General features: G+C 44.0%; 2 protein-coding genes across 2 annotated transcripts in view; both read left to right on the top strand.

Annotated features, from left to right (window-relative positions):
• Nucleotides 1–7: 7 nt before the first annotated feature.
• Nucleotides 8–25,860, top strand: DNAJC6 (DnaJ heat shock protein family (Hsp40) member C6). The gene is made up of 18 exons (XM_026853820.1): nt 8–174; nt 1,053–1,102; nt 1,209–1,357; nt 5,353–5,475; nt 8,149–8,282; nt 9,436–9,630; nt 10,018–10,135; nt 11,772–11,851; nt 12,032–12,225; nt 12,320–12,400; nt 13,283–13,729; nt 15,886–16,038; nt 17,376–17,444; nt 18,195–18,329; nt 19,813–20,073; nt 20,451–20,596; nt 22,543–22,719; nt 23,618–25,860. The coding sequence occupies exons 1-18, from the start codon at nt 41–43 to the stop codon at nt 23,717–23,719; spliced, it is 2,748 nt and encodes a 915-aa protein (XP_026709621.1). The 5' UTR covers nt 8–40; the 3' UTR covers nt 23,720–25,860.
• Nucleotides 24,986–27,970, top strand: part of LEPROT — a 5,500-nt gene continuing 2,515 nt past the window's right edge. The window contains exons 1-2 of the mRNA XM_026853855.1: nt 24,986–25,019; nt 26,285–26,299. Of these exons, the coding sequence (XP_026709656.1) occupies nt 24,986–25,019; nt 26,285–26,299 (49 nt within the window). The remainder of the gene's footprint in view (nt 25,020–26,284; nt 26,300–27,970) is intronic.

Here is a 27,970-nt window from a genome sequence, read left to right as displayed (position 1 = left end):
CTTTGGTTTTGTTGTATTTGAAGGTGCCTCATCACCAGACATGGAGTCCAGCTATGGGGGAGGCTTGCTAGATATGGTGAAAGGAGGAGCAGGGAGACTCTTCAGCAATTTGAAGGATAACCTGAAGGATACTCTGAAAGATACATCTTCAAAGGTCATGCAGTCTGTTGCCAGGTACAGTACAGCTGAAGCTGCCTAACGCAGGTAAAATCATTAGCTGCTAAGTGCCAGTCTGAGCTGCCATCTTAATTAGCACAGCACAACTTCCAGCTAACCTAATGAAGGAAGGAGATGAAAATCACAAGTGACTTCTTTGACTCTGTCTCATAATTGGTATTTGGCCCCAAGGAACCAAAGTAAAAAAAAATCTAAGCTTCATAGTAAGTGAGCATCAACATCCTGAAATCTGGAAAAGGCCCCCCAGTTGAAAGTGGAGCACTTGGTCTCCAATTCCTTCACTGACCCCTGTGGGATCCTTTTACTCAGCCACCACTAGAATATTTTGTCACTGAAAACTGGCTGGTGTTGCCTGCCTTCCCTTTGCTGTGCAAGGAGACTCTTCTTGCGGATGTAACTCCACCCTATGGCCACCTTTTGAGTAGAAGGAAAAAGCTGAGGTGACTTTGCTTTGGTTACCTCTGCTGGTGGTGTCCCCTCTGCCTCTGAGCGATATGGGGCCGGGATAAATTAAGGAAACTTAATGCATGCAAGATCTCAGAGGCTTTGAGCGATCTGCGAAGTGGCAAGCTACTAGAGATTTCTCTTGAAAACTGGCACTGAAAATTAATGACAAAAGGGAAAAGGGACCTTTTTGTGCGAGCTTCTGCATCCAGTTAATTGCATGTGTAGAAGGGAAGGCTGGGTCGCTGTCTGCAGGAAGCTATTTGTGCCCTTTTCTTAAGGCGTAACAATAAAGAATCAGTTTTAAGGTAATTCTTTCCTTGTGTCAAAAGCAGAACTTTGCAGGAAAACACTCCTCTCCTGGTTCCTGTAATGGGCTGTCTTCTGTAAACACGGGCATAATGTCTGTCTCCTACTTTGTCTTCTTTTAGTTACACCAAGGGAGAGCTAGATATTTCATACATTACCTCAAGAATCATAGGTAAGTACTGCTTATTGGATAAATAAAACTTTTAGTATCCCAGGGTTCAGAAGTCCATAAACACGTTACAGTGCGCGCTCAGCCCGGCTTCTTCTTGCATTTCTAGTGATGTCTTTTCCTGCTGAAGGCGTTGAGCTGGGATTCAGGAACCACATCGAAGACGTACGGACGTTTTTGGATTCCAGACATCCCGACCACTACACCGTCTTCAACTTGTCCCCCAAGTATTATCGCAGTGCCAAGTTTCACAACCGGGTGAGTGTCTTCCAAGCAGTTAACTAGACCAAGGGGTGAAACTTCTTGGGAAAAGGGACACCAGGTCCTGTTTCTGTCTATCCTGAGTGTGGCAAAATGTAAGAAGGTGGAAAAGGAATTATAGGTGTTTCTAAGTTGCTGTGGTCATTTTTGGCTTTTAGCTGAGGCCCGGGGCTGTGGGGATTAAAGAGCTGGAAGGTTCAGGGCATCATTCTTGTGTTAGGAGCCTGTGAGAGTAAGTGGCATTGAACCAAGTTGAGCCTGTGCTGCTCTTGGCTTCTACATATCTGTCAGAAGCTGCTGCAGAGACGTGAGGAGTAGAACGAAAGCGCTTTGAAAGAAATTACCAAGAAAAGAAAGTGGATTATTTTAATGTTGAACAACCCGTCAGCTGTGCTCTACTCAAGCAGGAGACCTTAACAAAGCATAGGACTGGAAACTGAATGTAAGGGGTGCTTTGGCTCTTCCACTAGCATATGACTTTAAAAACCCACCTCCACTCTCTGCCCCAGTTTCCTTCTTTAAAACCAGAACAGCATACGGGAGCGTTGCAAGGCTCTGGTTCATTAATGGCTTTTAGAGGAAATCTCCATGAAATATTGCTATTGAAATGCAAGATCAGATCTAATCTTTCAGAAAACTCCCTGTCCTTTCCCTCTCCCACAAGGGAGTGATGATTTTTTTAAAAAATTATTTTTTATTTTTAATTTCTTTTTTTTGTTGTTGCCTTCAACAAAAAAAGGCAACAGCAGCTGCCAGGCATAGGTCTCGGCCAGGGTAAGCGAATCTCATGCCGTGTAAGCCGCATTTCAGTCTGAGCTGTAGCTGAAGCTATCTTCAGCAATTGCTCTGATCGCCAGAAAACGCTCACTCACACTTGAAGCAAATCTCTCAGTGGCAATCAGTAGCCAGCCATGTCTTCAAAGATGAGGAAATGAATGCAAAAGACTAATTAAAAGATATCAAGGGCTCTGAATCTTCCTTCTCGCCTGGTTGTGGTGCATCACTCCTGCTGGTGGTGGGAGGAGAAAGACCTGCTTTTGAAAGCCCAGCATTACACATCTGTTGGTGTGTTGCTTGACCTGGGCGTAACTTCTCCCCCTCTCTGCTTTATCTCCTACCCTACCCAACAGCTTCACAGAGGGCTTTGTATGTCGCTCTTGAAGCACAAGTAGGTGCTTTGTAATTTATTGACGCACAGAGGAAGAAAATGATGCCTCTTCTAATAAAATATTGTACTTTGAGATTACGGGCTAGGAAATACTGACTCCAAGTTCCTTTGCAGGAAAATGAAATGTGTACAACACAATACATGAGATCAGATGAAATGTGAAGTGATTCATAAATATCAGGTTGAACTTCATATATATTGGGGAAAAAAAACCCTAATTGGCTATCAGGGAGGTGAAATCCCATTACAGGTATTTTCTGGATGAGGATGCCAGATGAGCTGAAGTTCTGAGATGCACACTTGTTCATTGAAGGGAAAGGCTTTTAAATTCCTATCTACTTTAAAACTTTTTGTTCCTAAGATCAAAGTAGGTCATTTTGCTGCGCACAGTCACAGGAGGAAGATGATAGTTAATGTCCTGCTGGGCCCTTTTCCTGCCTTGACATGGCTGTGTGGGGCACAAAGCCCCAGGTACCCGGTTTATTGAGGAGAAGAGGGGACTACAAACACTAAAACCTGATGCTCAAACCTGGCTGTGCTCTGTTCTCCTCCCTGGCCTGCCACCCCGTCAGGAGAGGAGAGCTCACGGCTGCTCGAGGAAGTGTGAGCAGTTTGAAAACATGCAACTCAACTATAGCCTTAAACAACAAACCCAAACTTCAGAGTCCCTGGTGGGTCACATTCTTGGCTGTTGCTGCCCTACTGCTGAAGTAAAACAAGCTTATTTCCAAAGCTCTAGAAGAATTCCTGTTACTTCTCTGTAAAACTGTCTTTCATGAGTGGTGCTGAGGTTATGTTTGAAATAAATGCCGTGCTACATAGCGCGTATTTAATCTCCTAATTGCAAACCGGCAGGCAGATGTGTAATTATAGGCAAAGTAAATATATAATTATGGACTGTTGGAAAATGTGTATTATTTACTTGATAAGTGGTGATGGCTTTTCCAGATGCTTGACAGCGTGTTGTCATGAGGTCTGGTCAGAAGGTTGTCACTGAAAGGGTCTCTGGTCCTATTAATTCTAACAGCCACTTGGAATCTGAATTGTGTTTTAGTGACCTAGCTGCAAGTGGATCTTGTGCCTCCTGAAAAACTATTTGGGGTTGGGAGGAGAAGACTTTTGCCTGATATAAAATAATTTATAATATAAACTAATACACATCATTTCTAGCATCAGTACGCTGGCTCTGTTAAAGAATTGAATCAATGTTTATGATCACTCTGTAGTTTTACAGTGGTCCCGCAGCTGCAGCAGTGCACACGCTGCCAGGTCCGTGGAACAGAAAGCTAACGCTGGCTGTTCCTGCACTGGGGGTCACCACGGGTGAACCTTTGGGTGTTTTGTGCCCCCACGGCCCTTCCTGAAAATGCACAGAAAAGGAATAGGCAAGGGAAGATCAAGTGGATGCAACAGAAGGAATGAAATAAAATGCAGGTCTCGAGATGGGAGAAAATGAGGATGAGGATAACTAGGGAAGGGTCACTCACAGCCTTCCAGAGGTTGCGTGTGGATTGATTTATTGGGTAGCTTCTGCAACGCGAACCTGCGCCTGCTCACCAAGCACGCAGCTGAAATTTCAGGTTATTGTGGAGACCAAAAACTTTCATGAGTCCCAAAAGCGATTAGACAAATGTCTAATTAGATTAGATCAGACAAAAATCTGCCAACTGCTCAGCAGAGGTCTGTCAGCTGAGGAAGGCTGGGGAGGGGTGAGGCAGAGCCGCCCGGTCGCTCTGTCCCTGTATCCTCTGGGTGTCACTGGAGCCGTTGGTTGAGACAAAACACGGTTTGGTAGTCAGAAACCAGTCAAAACTCTGGTTTGAGTCAGGATTCCTGTTTCTGCTCCAAGATGTCGTGCAGGTCCCCGTAAGAGAGAACCTTAAATACAAGTTTTATGAAACCTGGAGCACTTCCTTCCTCTGAGAGATGAAACGGTCAGGTATCGATATCATATGGCTCTTTGCGAACATCTGGACAAACCGTCTCCTTCCTGGCCCCCGTTCGCATTAAGCAGGATCCAAATGTCAGCAGAGAGAAAGAACCAATTCTTTGTCTGAGGACAAGCCTCATGACGCTTCTCCTTTAAATTGCTTCTAGCCAGAAATGCCTTTAAAAAAAGATATTTCAATTAAAACCAGATGAAACGGAGATGTCTGTAGAAGGCTATTTGATGTGCTGTTCGAGACTGCAAGGACTGCTCTTGAGATAAGCATTATGACTTAGAACTAGTGCATCGATGAATAGTAACTAGACATCCTTTAGGATTTGTGGTTTTTCAGTTCTAAGAAGTCATTCATTTTTCTGGCTCATATCTTCACTATACTTATTCAGATATGTATTTTTTTTTAACAGAAGTTTCCCTTTCATCAGTTTAGTATCTGTCAAATAGGGCTTGAAAATCCTATGACACCAAATGACTGCGAACAGCAGATGCTCAGTATCCTTTGAAAATCAGAGCCGTGGACTTTAGGGGCAAGTTGAACAAAGGCTTTAGACATAGCAGAAATCAGTGTGCTGCTGCAAGACTGGAGTGTTATGAAAGGCCACTCAGGATAAGCTGACTTGGAATGTAAATTTAAAAAATGTATAGTCGGTGACAATACATCAATATTATGTTACTTAACTGAGAATTCTTTTTTGTTGGTCTCCTCATAATTCATGAATGTCACGGAGCAGAATTATGCATAAGAGATGGAGTAGGTTTCAAGCACATAAGCCCAGGTTGTAAAAGGGAAGTACGTTTCTTGCAGAAAGCATTTGTAAAAGCCTGCCTTGCTCAATGCTTTTATGAAGCTGGCTTTTGTTCGTCGTGCAATTCCCGTAGGTATCTGAATGTAGCTGGCCAGTACGACAAGCACCCAGCCTGCACAACCTCTACGCCGTCTGTAAGAACATGCACAACTGGCTACAGCAGAACCCCAAAAACGTGTGTGTCATCCACTGCATGGTAAGTACACCAGGAGGTAACTCCATTTTTAGACCTGTGGGTCATAAGTCATATCGTACGTTGAGCGTCTGGAGTCTGTGTACAAGGATGGTCACAATTTCTAAGAGAAATGTAACAAAGCAGACCCCCACAGAAAGGGACATCACCTTCTACGTGCAGCTGCGTAGCTAAGCTGGAAGATGTGACACAGGAATGCAAAGCAAGAGGGATCACAGTCAGCCTAGCTGTGGGCTACTAGAGGTGACGAGTAGCATAAAAGGTTTGAACTTCACCCAAGAACAGACCGTAAGAGCTGTCAGCATGCTGTGGCTTTGCATTTTAGTGTAAGTAGTCGCAGGACAAAATCTACCCTCTAGACTGAAGGTTACTGATGGAAGTTGAGGAGAAAAGACATAATTGGGAATTTTGTCAAGCTGTGAAATGGAGATTGTTAAAGTCTCTCGCAGTCGCTCCTTGTCAGGCCTGGATGAAGATGTCCGGTTGCCTTCTGCTCCTCTTTATGCACCACAGGTGAAATGGTTGCTAAATCCCCCGTAAGGGTTTTGTATTCAGTACTGGGCAATGTGTAGATGGGATGCACGAGAGCGGTGTGATTCTGTATGACTAACTTGTCATTTACCCCATACAACCTTTAATATTGGCGGTGATGCCCAAAAGGAGAGTTCTGTTCTGCTCCTGGAGCCTAAATGAAATCCGGGAGGCTGTCAGCCCTGATCAGCATAAACTGGAAGGAGGAGAGGAAATGACTGATCCCAAACCTCACACACGAGTCTGGCATCTCTGCCTTGTGTAGCACAGCCAGCAGCTACGGGATACAAATTCCATTCAAACAGAGACAAAGATGCACTTGATGCCTCCAGTCCTGGAAATCTAGCTCAGGAATGAAATTCCTTTAGTGCCCTTTGAGCAATGACTATCAGGATAACGCTGTAAAGGGCAGTGTTCTGGTTTCAGCTGGGTTAATTTTCTTTTAGTAGCTGGTACAGCATGTTTTGGATTTAGTGTGAGAATAATGCTGATAACACACTGATGTTGCTACGTAGTGCTTATCCGAAGTGAAGGATTTTTCCGTTTCCCATGCTGCTAGCGAGCAGGTGCACAGGGAGCAGGGAGGGAGCGTGGCCAGGACAGCTGACCCCAGCTAGCCAAAGGGCTATTCTATACCACAGAATGTCATGCCCAGTATATAAACTGGGGGGAGTTAGCTGGGAGGGGCGGATCGCTGCTCGGGGACTGGCTGGGTATCGGTCAGCAGGTGGTGAGCAATTACTTTTTCCTTTGGTTTTATTTCTCTCTCTTTTTGTTATATCCCTTTTCATTACTATCATTATATTTAATTATTATTATTGTTGTTATGTTTTATTTTAGTTATTAAACTGTTCTTATCTCAACCCATGAGGTTTTTTTTCTAATTCTCCTCCTCATCCCACTGGGGGGGGGGAAGAGCAAGAGAGCAGCTGTGTGGGGCTTAGTTGCTGGCCGGGGTTAAACCAGGACAGGGAATCCTTTTCAACACTTTCTAAGAAGTCTGCAGAAGCCCACTTAGTTTATATGAACCTGAGAGATCTTGCCAGAAGCAACTGGCAGGGGCTAAACCTTAAAAAAGCAAACAGCCTGTTAACCTTGAGCGTGTGCTCAGGCTCAGCAAGTTACTGGGTCTGGCTCAGCTCTGGTGTGGCAAATCCTACAGATTTTAGGCTGGAGTGCCTAAAAGGTGCCTGAAATAAATAACTGCAAGGAGCTCGTATAACTTGTGGCTCAGACTTTTGAGGGGGACTACCTGCCTCATGGGGCAGTAGGTTTCCCACTTCTTCCTTGGAAACGAGTCTTGACTTCTGGGATCTTCTGCCCCCTCTAACAAGTGGGACATGAGCTGGGGAGGTCCACGGTACTCTGGTAGTACTGAGCAGGTTCTCATTGCTGTGCCATGAATGTACATCCAAAACTAGGCAGGCATCAGCCCCAGGTTCTGATGGAAGCTAATGGAAGGGCTTTTTCTTTTTGTTTGTCTTGCCAGAGCTGGGGTATGGTCCATGGTTCATCACCTCCTATGTTCCTGGTTATAGCAGAGACATGGGGCACTGGGGATACTTTGATTCTCTCCTGGTTTTTCTGTATTTTTGGTCTATCAATCTGACTCAGCAAACATAGTTTCCCCCATAATCACCATAAAGAAATACAGATTTCTTCAGGAACAAGCTGTAGGCTGAGGGCTGTGGAGGCGTTTGGGTGAAGGAGCCTTGGGTTGGAGTTTTTTTATTTGTGAACTCTTCTAGGTTAGATTTCTATCAGATTATTGCCTGCAGCAGTGGGACGGGTGTATTCTGACCCCTGTGATCAGTTCCAGGCCTACGTTTGAAATAATTATAATACTACTTTGGAGCAGCCACGAAACACCAACATTTGCAGAAAAAAAAAAAAAATCTACTTCTGGGTTTTCAAAACAAGTCTAAACCATCCTGAGCTCTGACTGCTTACTGGATATTAGCTTTGATCCACTGAACAAATGACACAGCACTGAAAAATTCCTCATCATCTTGCAGTCTCAATCCTAGTCTTCCTAAAGAAATTATTTGATGTGATTTAAGGAAGAGTGGAAAGTGTTCTGCTGAATTTTAAAGGCTGTCTCTGATACTAACGCACGTTTTCTCCCCCTGCTCCTTCCCTTAACAGGATGGCCGTGCAGCCTCAGCAGTTCTGGTCAGTGCGATGTTCTGTTTCTGTCACCTCTTCTCTAATCCAGGCCCTGCTATGCAGCTGCTGAACACAAAGAGACCTGGGATTGTACTGTGGCCATCTCACAGGAGGTAAAGTGTACTGGTTAAACGCTACGCAAGCAGGCTCTATTCCTCACACTGAAAACTGCCCAAGTACCCGCTGGGTGTGTTTTGGCAATGTGTTCCCAGCCCTTGGGCTGAGATAGGCATTCAGGCTGCATTTTGTTCCCCAGAAATAAGTGGTAAAGTGGCGCTCAGGCGCTGGAAGCTGTTGGCCAGAGCAGCCGTGGGATATCTGTCCTTGGAGATCCTTGGCTGGGTATCACCCCCAGCAGCATAATCCAGTTCCGAGACACAGCTTTGAAGCTGGTCCTGCTCTGAGCAGAGAGCTGGGCCACATGATCTTCAGAGGTCTCTTCTGATCGGAATTATTCTATTATTTTATAAAATAATGCACATGACCTGAAGGGTGTATACGCTGCATGCTCCAGTCTCTCCACTCAGACCAGCCTGAAGGCACTGGCAGGAGGTGACAAACTGAAAATTCCAGAGTTCCTATTGCAGCACAAGCAGTGCTCGTGCATTAGCCACGGCACTTAGCTTTGGCAGGTCTTCACTGATGTTTATGGCTGCTTCCATTTTAAAAACATTGATTTATCAGTAATGGAGGAACAAAATCAAATATTGCAATAGCTTTGCCGGTTAGTTCAGGAAAGCTGACACACCTGTAGTGAACAGGGCCTGGGTGAATCCCTCTCCCTACGTCAGCTTCACCGTTGCAGGAGTTTACACTGTAAAATTGTCTTTTTTAAAATTTCCATTAAGCAGAGGAAGAGCTGCCTATCAGAGCAAACCAAAGATATAGTGTTATGTATGTAATAATTATGATCCTCCAGCACATGACTAACAGTAATTTATCTGCTATGTGCATGTAAAATAGAAGGCAAATTTCTACTGGTAAACCAGAAAACCTATTGCTCAGCACCTCCTCTCCTAAAAGGTGAGGAGAAATGATCTTCAGCTCAAAGCTAAAGGCCAACTTCCTTCCTCTTGAGCTTCAGTTTTTGAAATTAAACAGAAATAGAAGCATAGATTTTGTGCCAGCTGTAAGGGTGTTGAAGTACATGGACACGGAACTGAGAGAGAGTCACACTTTCAGTGGACTTCAAGGTAGATTTCAAGTACAGAATGAAAATCGTCCTGCTGGGATGGAGATTTCAGTAACGGCTTTCTCTGTCTGCAGGTACATAGGATACATTTGTGATCTAATAGCAGACAAGCCCATCATTCCTCACTGCAAACCACTTACTATCAAGTCAGTCACCCTCAGCCCAGTCCCCTGTTTCAACAAGCAACGAAATGGATGCCGGCCCTTCTGTGACATTCTCAGTGGAGAAACCAGGATCCTGACCACCTCTCAGGAGTACGAAAGAATGAAGTGAGTTGCTGTGATCTCCTACCGCCCTTAGGAGCCTGATGCGAGGCGTCTTTCGTTTTGCTCTAATGTGTCTAACGTCTGTGCTGCGGTCATTGTCAGGCTGCCTGATAAACCAAGGGGAGCGTTTAGTAATTGAAAGTTAGAAATAAACTGCCAGAGTGAGTCTGAAGCTGTCGTGCAGTGGGACACCTTCATTCAGTGCCGTGTTGGTTTCCCCTGGGAAACGTTCCTGTGTCAGTGAGGCCTAACGCTAAGCAGAGCGCTGAACGCCCCCTCTGTTTGCTCGGCCTGAACGAGGGGATAGCTTTTATGTTGACATTGTTGCTGGGTGGTAATGGCATTGTGGAAGGGAGCTTAACTGTGGATTTCCTTCTCTTCCCCTCAAAGAGAATACCGCGTGCAAGAAGGGAAAGTCCTAATTCCACTGGGAGCCACTGTCCATGGAGATGTTGTGGTTTCTGTCTACCATATGAGATCAACCATTGGGGGACGTCTTCAAGCAAAAGTAGGAGTTTGTTTAACTTCTCTTGCACGGTAGAGACAATGCAGCTGATGCTGGCTGAGAGATGGCTAAATATGGGGTCTAAGAATGCACATGGCATTTGTGATGAAAGTTTCCTTACTTGACAGTAGACATAACGCAAATTTGAGCAGTGCCAAGTGAAAACAAAGAACTGCATGTGGAGAAACCCATGATGCCTCTGGTATCTCTTTATGGAGATGGTGTCTATTGACACCATCATGTGTAGGATCCTTCCAGCTGGTGTAGAAGACAGAAACCGTCCATCAGTAACCAGCTCAGGGCAAACCACCACCAAAGCCTCTACCTTTGTGCTCTAAGAAAATGGAAGAAAATTTTCTTCTGCTCAAATTCGAATTACTTACTGACCCCTTGTTCCTGCATGGTGTCTGTTGTTTTGTTTTTTCTCTAGAGCAGCCTTCACCTTTTTTTGGTCATTAGGGCAAAAAGGCAATTTGTGTGGATCGGTCATTGGGATAGGAAACACCATTTAGGCAGCAGGCTGGTCAGCCCGCTGCCCTCTTCATAGCCAAAAAGCCTCTTAATACCAGCAGAGCAAAGAAATGGGAGACTGGAAACTAGGGAGAGGTAATGGAGCAGTGCCGGAGTGAGCACACCCCGATGTCTCCTTCCCATAACACAGTAGCAGTGCTGAAAGTGAAAATAGGTGTTGGTCTGTGCTGTTCTAGGCTTTGAGAGTGACCTTCAAATAGTGTTCTCTGGTTCTTGTGATTGTGGAAGAGGAATTTGGAAATGCAGTCTGTTCAGACTAGAAAGCTTGGATCTGCGAAAACCGAATCAGTCGTTGTCATACACTATGCTGCTCCATTAACCTTTGTAGTGATGAGGGTTAATCGGCTCGCTCGGTTAAATAAATTGTAGTAACTTAAAGCACAAAAAGTGAGGGAAGACCCCAGTTTTGTCCCACCTGCTTTGAGTACCACCTCATTTTCTCCCTGCAGACGGGTGCTGGACTCTCACAACCGGCTGGGTGTGGTGCCTGCATTCTCTATCCACTGACACTTTAATCTGAGATCTTGATGATTTTCCTGATGATATGTTTGAAACCTTAATATTGAAGCTGCAGAGTGACCAGTGAACACTTCTCTCTTCTTAATTCATTTTTGGTGCTGTTTGTTGTGTAGATGACGCTTTACTGAAGCCTCTACTGCAGGCAAAATGGTCTTAGATTTTCTTGGGGTACAAACCTGTTGCTCCAGTGTATTCAGTGGAAACAGGTATTGGTTTCATTTAACTGCTAAAGTGACAACTAGGTCTCAGAAATAAAGACAAGCAAGGCAAGAAGGCATCTGCCTGAAGGCTGTGGAGGCACTCTGCTCTATAGAGGCAGGAGCAGCAGGGTTTAAGGCAGATGGAATATTAAAGGGTAATAAATAATAAATAAATTTAAAAAAAAAAATAAAGCGTTTGAGAAGGAAAAGCTCTGCTTTCTGTAGAACAAGCAGAATGAATTAGCTTCTATAGCAGTTATGATTAGTGTATATAGTAACTGCTAGTAAGGTAGACTTAGAACTAAATGTCTGCATGAGCTGTAAACAAATATTTTAATTTCTTGAATTTAAGCACTTGTTCAGTCTGGTGCTCTGTGGTTTTTTTTCAGATGACCAACACCCAAATATTCCAAATTCAATTTCATACTGGATTCATAGCCCTGGGAACAACCACGCTAAAATTCACCAAGTGAGTATTTTAAGCTGAGCATTAATCAAACCTGAAGTATAAAAACCTCACGAAGGCTGAAGGACAATAGTCACAGAGGAAATGGGAAAAGCCTGTGTGCGTGCGTATATTGAAAGGCTTTATATAGCTTTGCAGAAATATCCTTTCCTTTTTGACGGTACAACTCTTGTCCCCATTTAGGCCTGAACTGGATGCCTGTGACTCTCCAGACAAATATCCTCAGCTCTTTCATGTTATACTGGACATAGAGATACAGTCTACTGATAGACAAACAGAATTAACTCCCCCATGGGAGAACTTCACGACAAAAGACATCAATCCAACCATTCTTTTCTCCTCTCATCAGGAGCATCAGGACACTCTTGCTTTGGCAGGTAAGAGCTGCATAGATTTATTCGATGTCCACGCTTGCCTGCATGGTGAACTTCGTTTTGCTTGATTTTATTTATTTGGTGCTCTGTGCTGCAGGTAGAGGTCCCACTGATTCACCCCAGGATAACATAAGAAATGTTGGACAGAGTGCATTCTTCTCATCTCTCAGCTGGCAAGGTATGCAGACCTGGTCTTCAAAATAAAATCTGCTTCAAACAAGACCAACAACTTTTTTTTTTTTTTTTCCCCCCTCCCTGGAGCACAGAGTCAGGCTGAAGGATCTGATTGTAAAATGTCTTTCCCGTTAGATCACGGCACATTGCTGGTCACACCCTTAAATTGCAACTGAGTGAGAATTAATTTCCTGCAATGTCCTCTTCAAACATTGCCTGCTTGTGGTGTATGTGACAATTACTGACACTGTTCTACTGTAAGCTTCCCCCAAGGCCTCCTTGATGCTAAACCCAAATTTAAGTTGCTTTTTCCTAATGTTGCACTTTCTATATAGTGCTATGAGAACGTAGCACCGAGAGGGTTTCTCTGAGAGGCCGTTTAGTAACATCAAACACCTTGAAAATCTCACTGCACTGCCAAAAGTAGCGTTCCTCCTCTGGCATCAAGTGCCACGTAGGTAGGAACCTGGTGTAAGAGATCCTTGTGGGCACAGCTAGGAGGGTGGTTTATGTCACCGCTCTTTTACACTGAGCCTTGTTTTGCCTGGATTTTGAGGCATGGCTGGAGAGCATTCTGGAGGCTTCATCCTGACCCAGAAACTCATTCAGTTTGTGTCTGTGGACGTTACACTTGCCGACTCTTCAGGCTTGAGGAGAATCAATTAACCTCTGTCTCTGTTTCCTCATCAATAAAGCTGGCTCCTTACAATACAGACCAGCAAAGACTTTACGTTAATCTTTGCAAAGGACTCTTATTGTAAAATCCAGCAAAACACTGCTGTGATATTCTCAGTAGCTTTTTGTTCTTCTTGTAAGATGATTTTTATGGGATCTTTGTGATGACAAAACTAACAGCTACCTAATTTTATTTTTAATCATCGTTTAGATCAGAAATCTGACAAAAGTAGCTCTCACCCCACCTCAGAGGATCGAGCAGCGTTGGTGCATGAGGAAAGCGAACAGTCAGATGACGAACTCTTGTCCCTTTCCAGTCAGCACAGTAATGCCAGTGGTGACAAGCCTCACGGGACACCAAAACACAGCAAAAAGCAGCAAGAGCCTCCAGCACCACCTCCGCCTGAAGACGTGGACCTGCTGGGCCTGGATGGTAGCCCTATGAGCAAGAGTTTTCCCTCGCAGCCCACTGCTGCCCCCTCCAACTCAGACTTGCTGAATGATTTGTTTGGAGTTGGCGGGGCAAGTTCCCAGAGTCAAAGTGGACAGCCCGCTGCTGAGGAGGTCTTCCATGTGGGAGGACCTGGATCTGTGCAGTCAACTCCTCGGCGTTCCGCAGCTTCGGCATCCCCATCCCCGTCCCCAAGGGTAGGAGAAGGTAATAGTAACTATGCCTAGTGAGTGATGTGGGGCACATCCTTGGAAAAACCCACCTGGGTGATCTGCTCTGGGATGTTGGATTCCCCTTGGGTATACTCATTTCATGAAAGTTAAGAGCTTTGAGGGATCACAAGAGGTCAGCCAGCTGCTCTACCCTGAGACAGGAGTTGGTGCGTCTTCGTAGTCAAGAACTCAAATCAGATTATCTAGTTTGTTCCCTAAAAGTCTCTCCTGGAGCTCACCCCAGTGTTTGGCTGGCTCCTTACACTGACAGCCACTGGAGATCATCACTTTTGCTCTTACTATGTGTCCAATAATGTGTATGAGGAGAATACGTGTTCGTTTAAAAAAAAAAAAAAAAAAAAAAGCCTCTTAGGTTTTGGGTAGACCCATAGCAGTTTGAATTTAATTTCTCTTTTAACTTTAGGGGGTTTGGAGCTGTGATACTGATCCTGGACTATGAAATACAGCTACACAGTTCTGCTGGTTTGTGTCTTTCTGCAGAGAAGATAGGCAATATGAGAAGATCTTTTGTTTCTTCAAAGACAGATTGAGATCAGGCTTGGCAGAAGGAGTGGTTGAATAGACATTAGAAAAAGGGATCTTTTGGAGGGTTAAATGAACAGAGGAGAGCAAGTGAAAATCAGTTGTAAGTGAACAGGTGAAGAGTCCAATCCAAGCTGCTCAGATTCGCTGAGGGCCTCGAGAACAGATGGTTGGTTTTGCCAAAGGCAAAATGTGAACCAGTGTCCGGATCTGCCAGCTGGTCTCTGTGCACTGCACTGAGCTGCACAGCCTCCCCGTCTTTGCTTGGGCCTAATCCTTCATGTTACAGTTTAAGAGTTGATATTGTCAACAGGTACCTGATTCAAAACGCACAATGTGCTTACTTAACTTTTTCTCAGGAACTAATAACTTCAAGCATTTGCAACACCTACCAACTTCCTTGTACAGAAACGGTATTATTATTCATTTTGTTAAGGAGGTGCAGGCCTGGGCGATGCTGGGGCTGACACCGGTAGCACCTACCACAGGATGGCCATGCAGCCAATTTCTGAAGACTCTTCTTGAGTCCTCCTTTCTCAGCTAGATAAAAACCCAAAACCTGCAGGCTGGGGGAGGTTTGTCCACCGGTATACTCATCAGATTTTCCTGTGGTGCTTTTTGAAGTGAAAGGCACAGGAGCAGTTACAATCTACTTGTACTGAGCTTTGCGAAGGGAGGGAGGAGACGGAGACAGAGGACAGGAGGCAGGAGAGAGGAGGAGAACACAAGTTTCAGTGGAAGAAATTGGGCCACTTGTGTATGGAGAAGGTTCATCTTGTGGCTGTTGTACGCTCAGCCTGAGAGTTCTCACCAGGGGTGGGAAGTTGTGCAGACACGCATCTTGCGAAGCACAGGCACAGCAACAGGATCAGGAAAAGATTTCTGGATGTTGTTGTCGAGCTTTGCAGATCCAGATTGGTGCTTGAAAGAGAAAGGAAAAGTATCACGCAGCTAAATTATCCCAAGCCAGGAAAGCAAGAATAAGAGCTTGCGAGATACGTGAAGACTAGTAATTTATTAAGTACCTTAAACAATGAGTAACATAAGTAATGAGTAGCATCATTAACACAATGCTTAGCTTCTCAGGATTGTATCTTTCTTGTGGTAGTATATATCGTGTCTCTGTTCAGGATCCTCTTTACTGTGAACTTGTTGGCAAGTAAGAATTTGAGTGACTTTATAGGGGCTTCTTTTGTTGGTTGGGCTTGTTGGGGTTATTTTTTTTCCATGAAAGACATTAGGCTAAACAAACTGATCAAAAATGGAGTTTGAGAATTAACTGGATTTTTGCACGTTGAAACTTCATCTGAAGTGCCTAAGTGTCTAAAGACTCACTTCAACTGCTCTGAAATTCAGTCCCTCTCTTTGGAAAAGGCAGATGGGATCAACAAATGTGTTGCCACGACCAAGTTGTGTGGCTCTCTAGGTCCCCTAGACCCCTCTGGCGAGGGTACTGATACTTTCCAGTTGCCCTCCCACAGTCACACGCTGTCTCCTATTTGGTATCTGCAAGTATTAGGTTTTCTTCCCCACACACCAGTGCCTTTTCCCTGAAGCACATTCATTGTACAAGCTAATGATTTAGTTTTCTCAAATATGTTTTTCCAGCCACTGCCTTTGATCCGTTTGGAAGTAGCCCTAAGCAAACTGGTCCCGACCTCCTGGGTTCCTTTCTTGGTTCATCAACTGTCCCTGGTGATCCTTTCCTTCAAGCAACAAGAAGTCCTTCACCAACTGTGCACAGCGATCCCTTTCACATGGGTAAGAAAGTGAGGCTCTTCTAGTGTATTTAAGTAAACGCAAAATGCTGCTTTTAAATGGAGCCATTAAGTACAAACTGATGCTTACCGTAAAATGACTCTAAACCACAGAAACCCCACTAAACAGGAAAGATCTTTTTGTCTCTGGGCTTAAAGCATATTCATCATTTGAAGCGTGGTAGGATGAGACTAGTTTTGCTCAAGTCTTATGCTTAATTAATAAGCTATTTGTATACATGAAAAAAAGAGACCATGAAGAATGTCTGCCTGCATATTCCTGTGGTTATGAGGTCCCGTTTGAGCCAAACTACCATTAATTGAGCTAAATAGAGCATGGCATATTAAGCCTGCTAGAGAAAACACATATCCTTTGGTGATTTTAGTTACAGGCATCTGCTTTCTTTAGTTCTGATAGTAACCCTGGCCAAATCCACAGTTGAATTTGACTTTTATTTGAAGAGAAGGATTCTCTTTTCTTTATTGGTCTTTTTTCTTCTCTTTGTTTCAAATGTTCCTTAGTTGTCCCCTTCTGCCCCCGTGCCAAAATTTAATGTTGTAACCTTCTCTGAAACACATTCGGATGCGAGTTTGTTTGTGCCTGATCATCTACCACGTGTCCCTTGGGTGCAACAGTCTCACTGGAACACCAAAATGACAAAGGAGGGAAGTAGTGTGCTGCTGGCACTGCTTGTGTCCTTGCTTTGCCAAACTTGCCTATTGGATATTAAACTCTGTGAATAATACGGTTGGGTCACACTTGGAGCTGGCTGCACTAATGAAAGGAATTTAAATGGTATCCCAGCGTGATGAGGTATTAAATTACAGTGCTAATGTCTACGGATAATGAAATGCTGGCAGGGTGAACTGCATAGATGTACAGACTTTATCTGATACAGGCTTAAAGGAAGAACTGTGAGTGTTCTATCTGGTTTACATCTTCGTGGGCTGTTTGGCTGTATCAGTTTTCTCCATCCTTACCCTTTGCCTGTAGAATATTTTCTTGGGTTGAGACGTATTCAGAAACCCAAACCCCCATGTGTTACTCTGGTGGTAAAGTTTTTATGAATAAGTATATAAAGCCTCTGACCGAAGCTATCATAAAATGAGCTCTATGAATCTGTGCCCTTCCCCACTTACCTCTGCATAGTACAAGATCAGAAAAAAAAACATTAAATTCATAATGCTCATCGTGGGGGAGAATTTAACTTCTAATTAGCAAATGGTAGATGGATGCAATACTGTCTCTTCTGCTCCTTGCCCTTGTCTCTTCGTAGACAGTGGGTTTTGTTGTTTTTGCAGAAACACTGTGAGACATTTATACGTAATCATTCTGCTTAGCTTCTAGCACACCAACGGTTTCCATACAACCAGATGTTTCCGGTGGCTGGGACTGGCCCAGCAAACCAGGTATGTATCATAAAAATTCAGAACGTTTAACAAAAAACCCTTAAGGACGCCTGAGGAGAAGCAGAGGGAAAATGCTACCAGTGACTGCAGAGAACAGGTTCCCTCTTCCTGCTGCTTAGCACTTTGACTAATACAACAAAATTTCCATCAGGATTTTAGTTAGTCTCAGCTCAATGGCAGCAGCTATGCTGCCTGCTGCCCTGGTCTCCCAGTCATCCAAGTGAGGATCTGGCTAGAGACTCTCAGACTCCTTCTGTTCAAAAATCTGGGTTTCCTTCCTCAAGAAACCAGGACCTGCAGTGGAGACATGTGCCCGGTGAGGATGTACATAGTTGTGTTTGATTCTAGTGTAAAGCCAAGAGAAGGACCTGGGAAGTGCGACAAGTTCCTGGGATGACACTAAACAATAGCATGATTCTCTCTAACCTTGGAAGAGTATGTCCTACCAAAAGTTGCATCTTGAAGACTTCTAGTTCTTAAAATATATTTGTCATAATTACTCTGTCACCATAGACAGTCTAGGGAATATTTTTGTTGCTGAGCCTAATTGTGAGTGGGTGTGCAACTAGTCTGGGCCAACGCTGAGTTGAGACTGCTAAGGAACCTGACAACAGTACACCTAATTTTAACAGCAGTCTGCTAACATCACATGACTGAGCACTGGGTAGGAGCTGCACTCATGTAAAATAGAGATAAAAACCGAGTTTTTTTTCTTTTATATATATATATTATTTTTTTTTTCCCTTTAAGGTGGCCTAGGAATGGGAAGTAAATCAGCTGCCACCAGTCCTACAGGATCCCTCCACAGCACTCCCACTCATCAGCCTAAACCCCAAACACTGGATCCATTTGCTGACCTGGGGACTCTTGGAGCGAGTTTAGCAGGTTTGCAACCCTTATTTAAAAAAAAAATTCTAAAAACTACCAGCTCTGTTTTAGAGAAATAGGTTGAACAGCCTGGTATGTGACAAAGAGCTCTGTGGGTCCTCTCGACCTACCTGCGTGCCAGTGCCACATTCAAGCTTTTCCTTCTGCCTCGATTCTCCGTAAGCTCTCACAAATCTCTGCTTTTACCGTTTTTTCCATCAAAAAAAACCTTCTAGCAACTTGTTGGGCCCTCAGTGGGCTAACCTTTATCTCGTGAGCCTAAACGGTCTCTGGCTAAGGATGTTCTGTGTGCAACTGCAGAGCTGTTGCTACAGACCTTGGAGCAGTGCCCGGAGCAGTGCCTTTGACTCTTCAAAGCTCCTGGGGTCCCTGGGGAATTGTTTCCTTCTAGACCTGACTCATTTTTGTCCTTTGTGAAGAAACCTGTGGAACCTCACTAAACTGCCTCTAATTTGCAGTACTATCTAAAGGTGGAATCGGAACCTATTTTCATTCGCACCTGGCTACAAGAGGACTGTTTGCCTGACTGCTTAGACAAGCATTTTCTCCTTGTTTTATCTCAGAAAACGATGAGCAAACCCTCGACCTCAGTGTTAAGGGGGCAGTTCTGACAAATTATTTAAGTTTTCCTTAAAACCCAGCACGTCAACTTCTCTGACTCTGGTAAATAGATTTTTTTCTTCCCTTTGTCACTGCCCTCAGCTCTTTGCAAGCCATTGTGGTTTTATCTGTTTGTTTTCTCCTTTGCGTCAGTACCAGCATGGTTCTGGAATTAGGTTTCCCAGTTCCCTCTGCTGGATCACTAGCTGCTCTGCAGGAGCAAAATAAAAAGTACGCCAAGACCCCTGTCGGAGCCGTCGAGGTGCTTTTAAAACACGTATTCTGTAGCGAAGTTATGGAGTTTAAAAACAAACGACTTGGCATCCACAGGATATTTAACCACATTTTTGTTGTTCATTACGAAGTCAAAGGCACTTCATCCAGTTTCCATGACATGCTTCAGAGCTCAAAGTTGAGTGTGGATGCTCGTCTCAAATAATAAAACATCAACATTGCGTTCCTCCCACCACAAACTAAGGCAGAGGAGCATCCCTTCAAGTAACAAGGTGCTGAAACACACAGCTCTGCGGGACACTATTGCATCAGGACAGCCTAAGGGGGTATTATTTCAACATAAACCAGCTTGACGTTGCCACCGTAACACGCAGCAGCTGTGCTCCCAGTTGGCTGTGCGTAGCTTTCCCTGCCTTTCCCCCGTGAGTCGCTATCCCGATCCCTGTGCAAGCATCAAAAGCAGGTGCTGCCTTTTAAGCAGCTTACTGGGCAGTGACAGCAAAGTTGAAGGTTGCAAAAATAAGTTTGTGACAGAGCTGAAACTAGAAGCCAGCTAGCTGCCGGGGGGGATTATGTTTAGTTTCCCTTTTCAGAAGGCAAGTCAGTACGCTGTTTGGTAACGCACTCCTTTCCCCGTCCTCTGCAGGTGGCCCTTCGTTTGCCAGTAAGCCGACCACGCCGACAGGCATGGGAGGAGGATTCCCCCCCTCGCCACAGAAACCCTCTCCCCAGCCCATGGGCGGCAGCGGTTGGCAGCAAGGAGCGGGCTACGGCTGGCAGCAGGCGCAGCCCAAAGCCCAGCCTAGCATGCCTCATGCCTCGCCCCAGAACAAACCCAATTACAACGTGAGTTTCTCTGCAATGCCAGGAGCACAAAACGAACGTGGAAAAGGACCAGCTAACGTTGGTAAGATTTTCTGAGCTCAGCATCCAAAAGGTTGGCTCCTTCTAATATGGCTTTAATGCTCCAGCACCTTAAACAGGTCAGGGTCTAAGCAAGTAAGTCATCCTGATCATTTGATGATATATAAAGTCCAATACTAGTTGTCCTGTCCTAGACTCTAATGCGTGCTAATACTTAGTACATCCTGTATTCCAAATGGGCTTCAATAACAATCATTCAAAAGTAACATTAGCCTATTAACCTCTTTTGTGAGAAACCTGCGCACTCATTAGCACTGGGGGATTGTTATAGGGATAAGTGTGGGGGGTGGCTTGGATAGTAAAGCAGTGTTAAAGAAATCTGTATGGTGGTAAGAACTTCAAATCTTTTTGTTTTTCAAGAGTCAAAGCCAAAAGTGTCTGCGGATTTCGAAGATCTATTATCTGGTCAAGGTTTTAATGCTCACAAGGACAAGAAGGGCCCCAAAACAATAGCTGAGATGAGAAAAGAAGAAATGGCTAAGGAGATGGACCCCGAAAAACTAAAAGTAAGCAATATTTTTGTTGATGCTTTTACAATCACTCAACGTGTCTTTCGTTCTCATCGTGCCGGAGGCTGCTTGAAACACTGCCCCTGGAAGGTGGAGGGGGCAGCGAGCTGCCAGCTGTCCTGCATGCGAGGCAGCTGAGCAAATCTTTCAGATCCTTTAGTGCCAGAAGCCATCCTCCTGTTTTAGCACTTCCTTGAGCACGCAGCCTCCACAGCAGTGCGGGATCCCAAGGACCGTGTGCTAGCTCTCCTGCTTGCTTTCCATAAAGCACTCGACAGCATCACAAACTGCCATGGTGCCCATTCACAAGCAGCGAGCTAGTGTGACCAGAAAGACAAAGTCGTAACCTGCAGGTGTTGGGGAATATCTGGAAGAACCTCCACTGTCTCATCAGAATGAGAAATACTACTTAGAGGTAGTTGTAAGTTTGTAAAAGCTCTGTTCTTGCAAATCAACCAGGTAAGAGCGGTGACCATCTCCGCCAGTACTTCTGTCGAACGCGAGGTTTGGTGAAGTCAGGGGTGTTCTCCCCACCATGAGATTGCCTTGGGTCAGAAAGCGAGAACATCCTGCTGTTTGTTCATACAATCAACTCTCCTGCCTCCCCTGGAGATGTGAGCATCCTTTGGAATAGATCTAAAACTCCAAGGTTACATTTCTGGCCCAAACCAGACGGTGGCAAATAGTGGCTTGCTCAGGGTTGCTGTCAAGGCTGCTGGCCTTCCACATCACTCCAGCCCTGATTATCAGGCACAGCTAATTGAATTAATCCTCTGCCTCATTAATCATGCTTGCTTTGGAATTCTCTCACCTCTCCTCAATAAATTACCAAACCACAGGCCTATTATGACTGGAAGGAAATTCAGTCTGTCCTGCTCTACATTTGAAATATGAAACTACGAATTACAGTTACGGAAGGATATAGAACTGAGGAGAAAAGCCCAAGCAATAGCCAAGCAAACTTCTAGGAAACGGAATGAGTGATTTTTTTAATTTTTTTTTTTTAATTATTTTTTAAACCTTGTGAAAAAGTTTAAACCTTTGGGAAGTGTGTGCCAGCAACCACGCTGAACACCGACATCAGGCACTTGTAACCAAGCCAGACAGCTGTCAGGCCATCAAGTGAGCAGCAGTTTTCCCAATCCGAAAGCTACACAGCTTCAGTGATTCTTGTGGTACTGCTTAACGTGTGCAACATTTTCTCCTCAGCAAGCTGCCGAATCACTGAAGCACCCAGCTGATTCTCCCTTCCCAGTACAATTCCCTTTGCTGCGATGCATTTTATTTCACTGAGTCACTTCAGTTCAGCCTGGAACTGTTAAAACTATTCACGCTTTGGTTTTCACGTTTACTTCCCTTTCCTCCTCCCCTTCCCCAGCCGTAGGCTAAGATGGCAACCACTAAGGGGGACTATATCACCTAGGAAAGTGGACTACCTATTGCTTTATTTGACTGATGGATTGCAGGTAGCAAATAAGCATGTGGAGAGAACTGAGGCTTCTGACTTGGAGCTTAAAGACATCTGTATTGAAGCCAACCTTCAACATGAGCCTTTAGAAGACTCAACTCCAGACACACACAAAAGATAAACATCCATGGCAGAGTACTAGCTGAGCTTACTTTAGGTGTGCAGTTAAGCTTGCTAAAGAGACAAAGAGCTCAACATTTCATTTATCTTTTGACCATTTCATCTAGTGACTGTTCATAAGCATTACCGACTCTGTTTTTAACCGGGTTGTTCTTCAAGGCGTGTCTTAACTTTCAAGCAGTGGTATAAAAATTAATGAAAAAGTAGAGACTGACAAATATCTTCCACAGGTTTTCTAAAGCTTGGAAAGAAACATAAGATGCTCCTTGAAGTCATTGCTATTCAAATGAAGAAACTTTTTCCTACTGGAATATGTAATGTAAGGCATAAATTGAGACTCACATTCTTTCTCCAGGTCCTGGAATGGATTGAAGGGAAGGAGAGAAATATAAGAGCCCTGCTGTCCACAATGCACACAGTCTTATGGGCAGGGGAGACCAAGTGGAAACCTGTTAGTATGGCAGATCTTGTCACGCCAGAACAAGTGAAGAAGGTCTACCGGCGGGCAGTGCTTGTCGTTCATCCTGACAAGGTAAGGTTCTCCTAGTTTCACATCGTTCAGAAATTGTCACTGTTCTCTTAATTAGAAAGTGTTGAATGTGATTTCTTAATTTATTTGGTGCAGCTTTGTAGAAGGTAGTAGTTCAAGATTTTTGCCGGTTTCTGAAAGGTTAGAACTCTGACCACTCGCAGCCCCAAGATTGTGCTTGGGACATGCTGCTCCAAGCAACAGAGATTCAGATCTTCAGCCTTTGTCACCCTCACTTTGACTTAAGCCATACTGGTGGTGAACAACAGTCCAGAATATTGTGCCTGCTAAAGGAGATGTGGGTGTGATAAAGGCATATGAAAGGACAGGGGTCTTAAACCCAAACTTCTAAAATGGAAGAATAGGGTTATCTGATTATCCAGCTGGTGGCTTGTGGTCTTGCTGCTTACACTCGCCAACCGAAGTGCAAGGATGCCATCTGGGAAGCCCTGTGGGGATGATGAGGCTTCCGCGCTGAAGGAAATGGGGGTCCGGAGAGTTTCAGGGCAGTGGGCAAGGCTTGAGAAGATGTGGGCTGCCCAGAGGCTTGCAGGAATATTGCTTTTATCAAGGACCTGTGTCAGGTAGCGGCTCTTTCCCTTCAGTGCAGGTAAAATGCCTCTTTCAAAGCCTAGGTTAAATTTTCTTGCCCTTGGGACTGCAGTGCTTGTCACACGGGGGTTTATCAGCTCTGAGGAGAAGAAGAGCTGAAGAGCCAAGAAATTCTTAAGCTGTGAAGAAGGTAGGCAGCCCTCAACAGTAGCTTATTTTTGCCAAAGAAAAAGTGAAAACCATTTGTGGAAAGTGAACGATAACTGCTTGAGAGTCTAGGTGCTCAAATGTCAACTTTCTGTAGTTTGATTTGGCAGATGTGACATCCCTCTTTCTGTTTTTGTTCCAGGCTACTGGGCAGCCATATGAACAATATGCAAAGATGATATTTATGGAGCTAAATGATGCCTGGTCAGAATTTGAAAACCAAGGACAAAAACCCTTGTATTAGGTACTTTCTCAGTCTCCACTGCAGACCTGTGCTAGTGCTTATATAGTCTCTTGTCACAAATGTCACAGATCAACCAAACTCTGGCTGGAAATTCAGAAGTTTCAGAAAACTAAGAGCCTAATACTTATCATGAAGAACAAGAGAAAGGTTTCCTTACACTTGTATCAAGAATCCTGAGCTCAGAGGAACTCTAGCCACTTGGCTTGCCATAGGAGAGCCACGGGGTTACAGTTTCTAGTAACTTTTCTATTTTTCTTTGGATTCAAGTGGGGCAAGAGAGGACACATTCTGGGAAAAGATGGAATTGTTCTGTCTCTGACACAGTGTAGCTGGTGAATTTCCTACTGTTTTGTGATACGTGATATGGCAACACTTCAGCTGAGTTCAATAACCGGTGGTGAAGCCCAAACTTTGATGTACGTACTTTCTACGTTTGGGTCAAACTTTATCAAATTTAAGTGCTCAGATGTGGTTTAGGCACACTTCTAACAGTCACCATTTGCTGCTTAATTGCTCATATAGTATAGTATGGCTGAATAGAGACAAAGCTGAATCCTGGGTTAGATCAGTGTTGGCAGCTGACTGCTGCTTTACGCATTAACACTGTACTTCACCTCACAGTCCAGCAGTGAAATGTGCAGAAGGAATTCCTCAGCGTTATGGAGTTAGTGTCTTTTAAAGCGAGCGACGAGTAATTGATGTTGGTTTCTTAAACAGCAGTTCTGGGGGAAAAGGGAATTGGGGGGAAGGGTGAATCCACGTTTGTAAAAGTGAGGAATGAGCATGTACTGCGTTTTCCATGAAGTTCTCACCAGTAGCTTGAAACCATCAAACAAAAGAAATATCAACAAACTACAACTCTGCTGCAAATTTCTAGAAACTTCCCAGTCTATAGGTAAGACTTCCCCTCCTGAGGATTCAGAAAACTTGTTCCAGCCCACTTGTATCACCTCTATGCCTTTATCAGCTCCAGAGCACTTGGCAAAGGCTCTTGGCAGAATGCAACCTGTTGCAACTTCACTTTTCAGATCACAGTGTACGAGCTGTCATGCAGACACCTGTGGAACCAGGTCTGATTTTTGAGGTAAATACAGTGAAAATTGATTATCTTCAAAGTTTCTATTGGACCAAAGCAATAATATCATAAGGAAATATCTCTGATGCTAAAAGCATCTTTCCGAGTTCAAAAGCAAGTTACACTCTTCACCCCAAATTCTGGCATTCTCCTTTTGTAGAATAAGTAAAGCTAGCAGTTTATTTACCAACATGTTGCATCCGTATTTGAGCTTTGAAAGGGCAGGTATATTCAGGAGATGGGCAGGAAATCATTTGTATTTACTGCTTAAGGAACAGTTTGCCATCTGATGTGAGTCTTTAAAGCTGGTGGTTTTTAAAGACAATCCACTTGTTGTTGCACTTACATTTTCAAGTGGCAAAACTTTTACTGCAGACAGTGTGTCAAAGTACATTGCTTTCTGTATAAAAGTCATCCTTTTGTTGTATTGGTCCATTATTTACTACCATTAATTGATAATGTGAAACCAACACATAGGTCTCCTTTTATATAAAAGACCTTAAGATAATAGTAACAAACTGGATGTTATTTATTAATGTTTTGATCCAGTATGTGCTCGTCTTATTTAAAGAGATAACTGGAATGTGAATCATGTTCCTGTGATTTGTTGGTTTATTGTTTCTCATTCACATTTGTAGATATTGTGACCTATGCCTATATAATAAAAATGATCTCATTACTATAACGTACTTTTTTTAATGATGAAAACTACATTAGCTTTGTATCGAGTTTGTCATGGCACATAACTCTGGATACTCATACGTTCACAAAATACAAATCCATCATTAAACTTTATCTACCAAAAGAATCCCTACCCCACTTAAGTTTTGATTACTTCCATCCCTAATGTTTTTATGGATGCATGAAAGTATTAGGACGTATGTATATCAAAAATAGTTAACTAAAAAAAAAAATTTCTTCTCATATCTGGTAGTGACAGAGGTTATCAATGTTCAGGTTTACTGTTTGACTAAATTATTGTAATTTTTGTAAATACAGTATATACTCAATGAAATTGTGACTGGTCTAAAACATTTGTACATACATTAAAAAGCTCAAATTAACATAGTCAGGTATGTTTTGTGCTTGTGGGGAAAACAACTCTCTACCTTCTTGCTTTAAACACGTTTCGGAGTAACTTACCTGTAAGTGCTGGGTAAGCAACAACGAGTCTACGTACGGTAAACGGAAACTTCTTTTGTCTACAGTGTCTTACATGTATGACCAACGTCTCTGTGCAGAGTTGGGTGGGACCTGTGTGGTACACAAAAAGGCAGCCATAAATTACTTGATCTAGAGACAAATGTTTGTTGGTTTTTGTTTTTTTTTTTTTCTAGAGCTCTTATTTCCGCAAGAGCAAACAAGGTACATGAAGGCAGTTCCCATTACTGCAGGCAGATTGTAAGAACCGTAAGGGCTTAATTTAGAGAAAATTTGCAATCGGTAAAGATTCAGCCTTTTGTGCTTAAGAGAAAAACCCTTCAACCCAGCTGAAACAGAAGATGGTAACTTAAATTGCTTCTGTATTTTGATATTTTTAGGCAAGTTAAATCAAGTGCATATACGTGTATTTACTGTAGGTCCAAAGCCCTTTACGTGAGCAGCCGTACCAAGACGTAAGCTTGTACTGAAACTCCTAGAGCTGTTTTTCTTATTGATGACAGCCAAAGGATCCGTTCTGCTCTTGCAGTGAAAAGGTCTCTACACCATGTTCAAAATAAGCCCAGAAACGCCGAGGTCATTTGCTGCTCACAAACTGTGACCAGACTACGTTTATATCGTACATCTGCTCCCAGGCTGGGGCTGGTGTGCCTTGGCCGGTGACAGCGTCGCCTCTCTAAAGTGGTCACTGAGGCCGTGTGGCCATTCACAGGTTGGCATTCCAGGTGTTTTTTTTCCCAAATTAAGACATTTTGGAAACAATTTGTCACTTGCTATTCTTATGCTACTACGCTTCGGAGAGCCGCAGCCGAGCAAGTCAGCAAACGTAGCACAGTTTTCACTTGTTGAGCAACTTAAGCCTGGTCTTTTCATAAGGCTGTCTTCTTGGCTCTAAATAATTTAAAGTTAATAATGAAATTGGGGGAAAAGTCTGCATTAGCAAAGAGGAAATAGGGAGAAGAGCTGAGAGGCAGAGCTGTGCGGCATCAAAAGCAGCCCTTTCTGGGGAGGCGGATCCAAAGGGCTGCACAAAGATCTCCCTCAAAAAAAAAGGCTGTGCTTGGGTCAAAACCGGGATCTTAAAAATCTAAGGTTTGAATAATACAGCTCTAAAAAAGCCATGCCTTTCTTGGTGAGGATTAGCAGGAGGGTGGATGACGCATATCCTGAGACGGCTCTGTGTGAGACCAGGAGATGACCAGGCCCGGTTTTGGGGGTAAAAACTGGGTTTTTTTCAGGAGCGGCCTGCAAAATGGCGGTGATTGAGGGGCGGGCGCGCTTTAAAACTGCATTTATGTGTTTAAACCGCGCCCGCGCACACAGATACACGTGTGTTTACGCACACGCACACCGACACGACAATGTTTGTGGATTTGGGGGGTGTCGAACACCCGCCCCGCGGCCTGACTGCTTAGACAAGCATTTTCTCCTTGTTTTATCTCAGAAAACGATGAGCAAACCCTCGACCTCAGTGTTAAGGGGGCAGTTCTGACAAATTATTTAAGTTTTCCTTAAAACCCAGCACGTCAACTTCTCTGACTCTGGTAAATAGATTTTTTTCTTCCCTTTGTCACTGCCCTCAGCTCTTTGCAAGCCATTGTGGTTTTATCTGTTTGTTTTCTCCTTTGCGTCAGTACCAGCATGGTTCTGGAATTAGGTTTCCCAGTTCCCTCTGCTGGATCACTAGCTGCTCTGCAGGAGCAAAATAAAAAGTACGCCAAGACCCCTGTCGGAGCCGTCGAGGTGCTTTTAAAACACGTATTCTGTAGCGAAGTTATGGAGTTTAAAAACAAACGACTTGGCATCCACAGGATATTTAACCACATTTTTGTTGTTCATTACGAAGTCAAAAGCACTTCATCCAGTTTCCATGACATGCTTCAGAGCTCAAAGTTGAGTGTGGATGCTCGTCTCAAATAATAAAACATCAACATTGCGTTCCTCCCACCACAAACTAAGGCAGAGGAGCATCCCTTCAAGTAACAAGGTGCTGAAACACACAGCTCTGCGGGACA

Source organism: Athene cunicularia (assembly GCF_003259725.1).
Source record: "Athene cunicularia isolate RWA chromosome 8 unlocalized genomic scaffold, athCun1 chr8_part1, whole genome shotgun sequence".
NCBI lineage: Eukaryota > Metazoa > Chordata > Aves > Strigiformes > Strigidae > Athene > Athene cunicularia.
Note: the sequence above shows the minus strand (reverse complement) of the source record. Positions and strands in the feature narration are given on the sequence as shown.

What these genes read in the sequence shown, in the direction of transcription:
- DNAJC6 (XM_026853820.1), top strand. Translation starts at nt 41, where the DNA reads ATGGAGTCCAGCTATGGGGGAGGCTTGCTAGATATGGTGAAAGGAGGA. An exon ending in GGACACTCTTGCTTTGGCAG is followed by an intron (nt 12,226 to 12,319) that starts GTAAGAGCTGCA and finishes TCTGTGCTGCAG; the next exon opens with GTAGAGGTCCCACTGATTCA. An exon ending in CAGCGATCCCTTTCACATGG is followed by an intron (nt 16,039 to 17,375) that starts GTAAGAAAGTGA and finishes CATTCTGCTTAG; the next exon opens with CTTCTAGCACACCAACGGTT.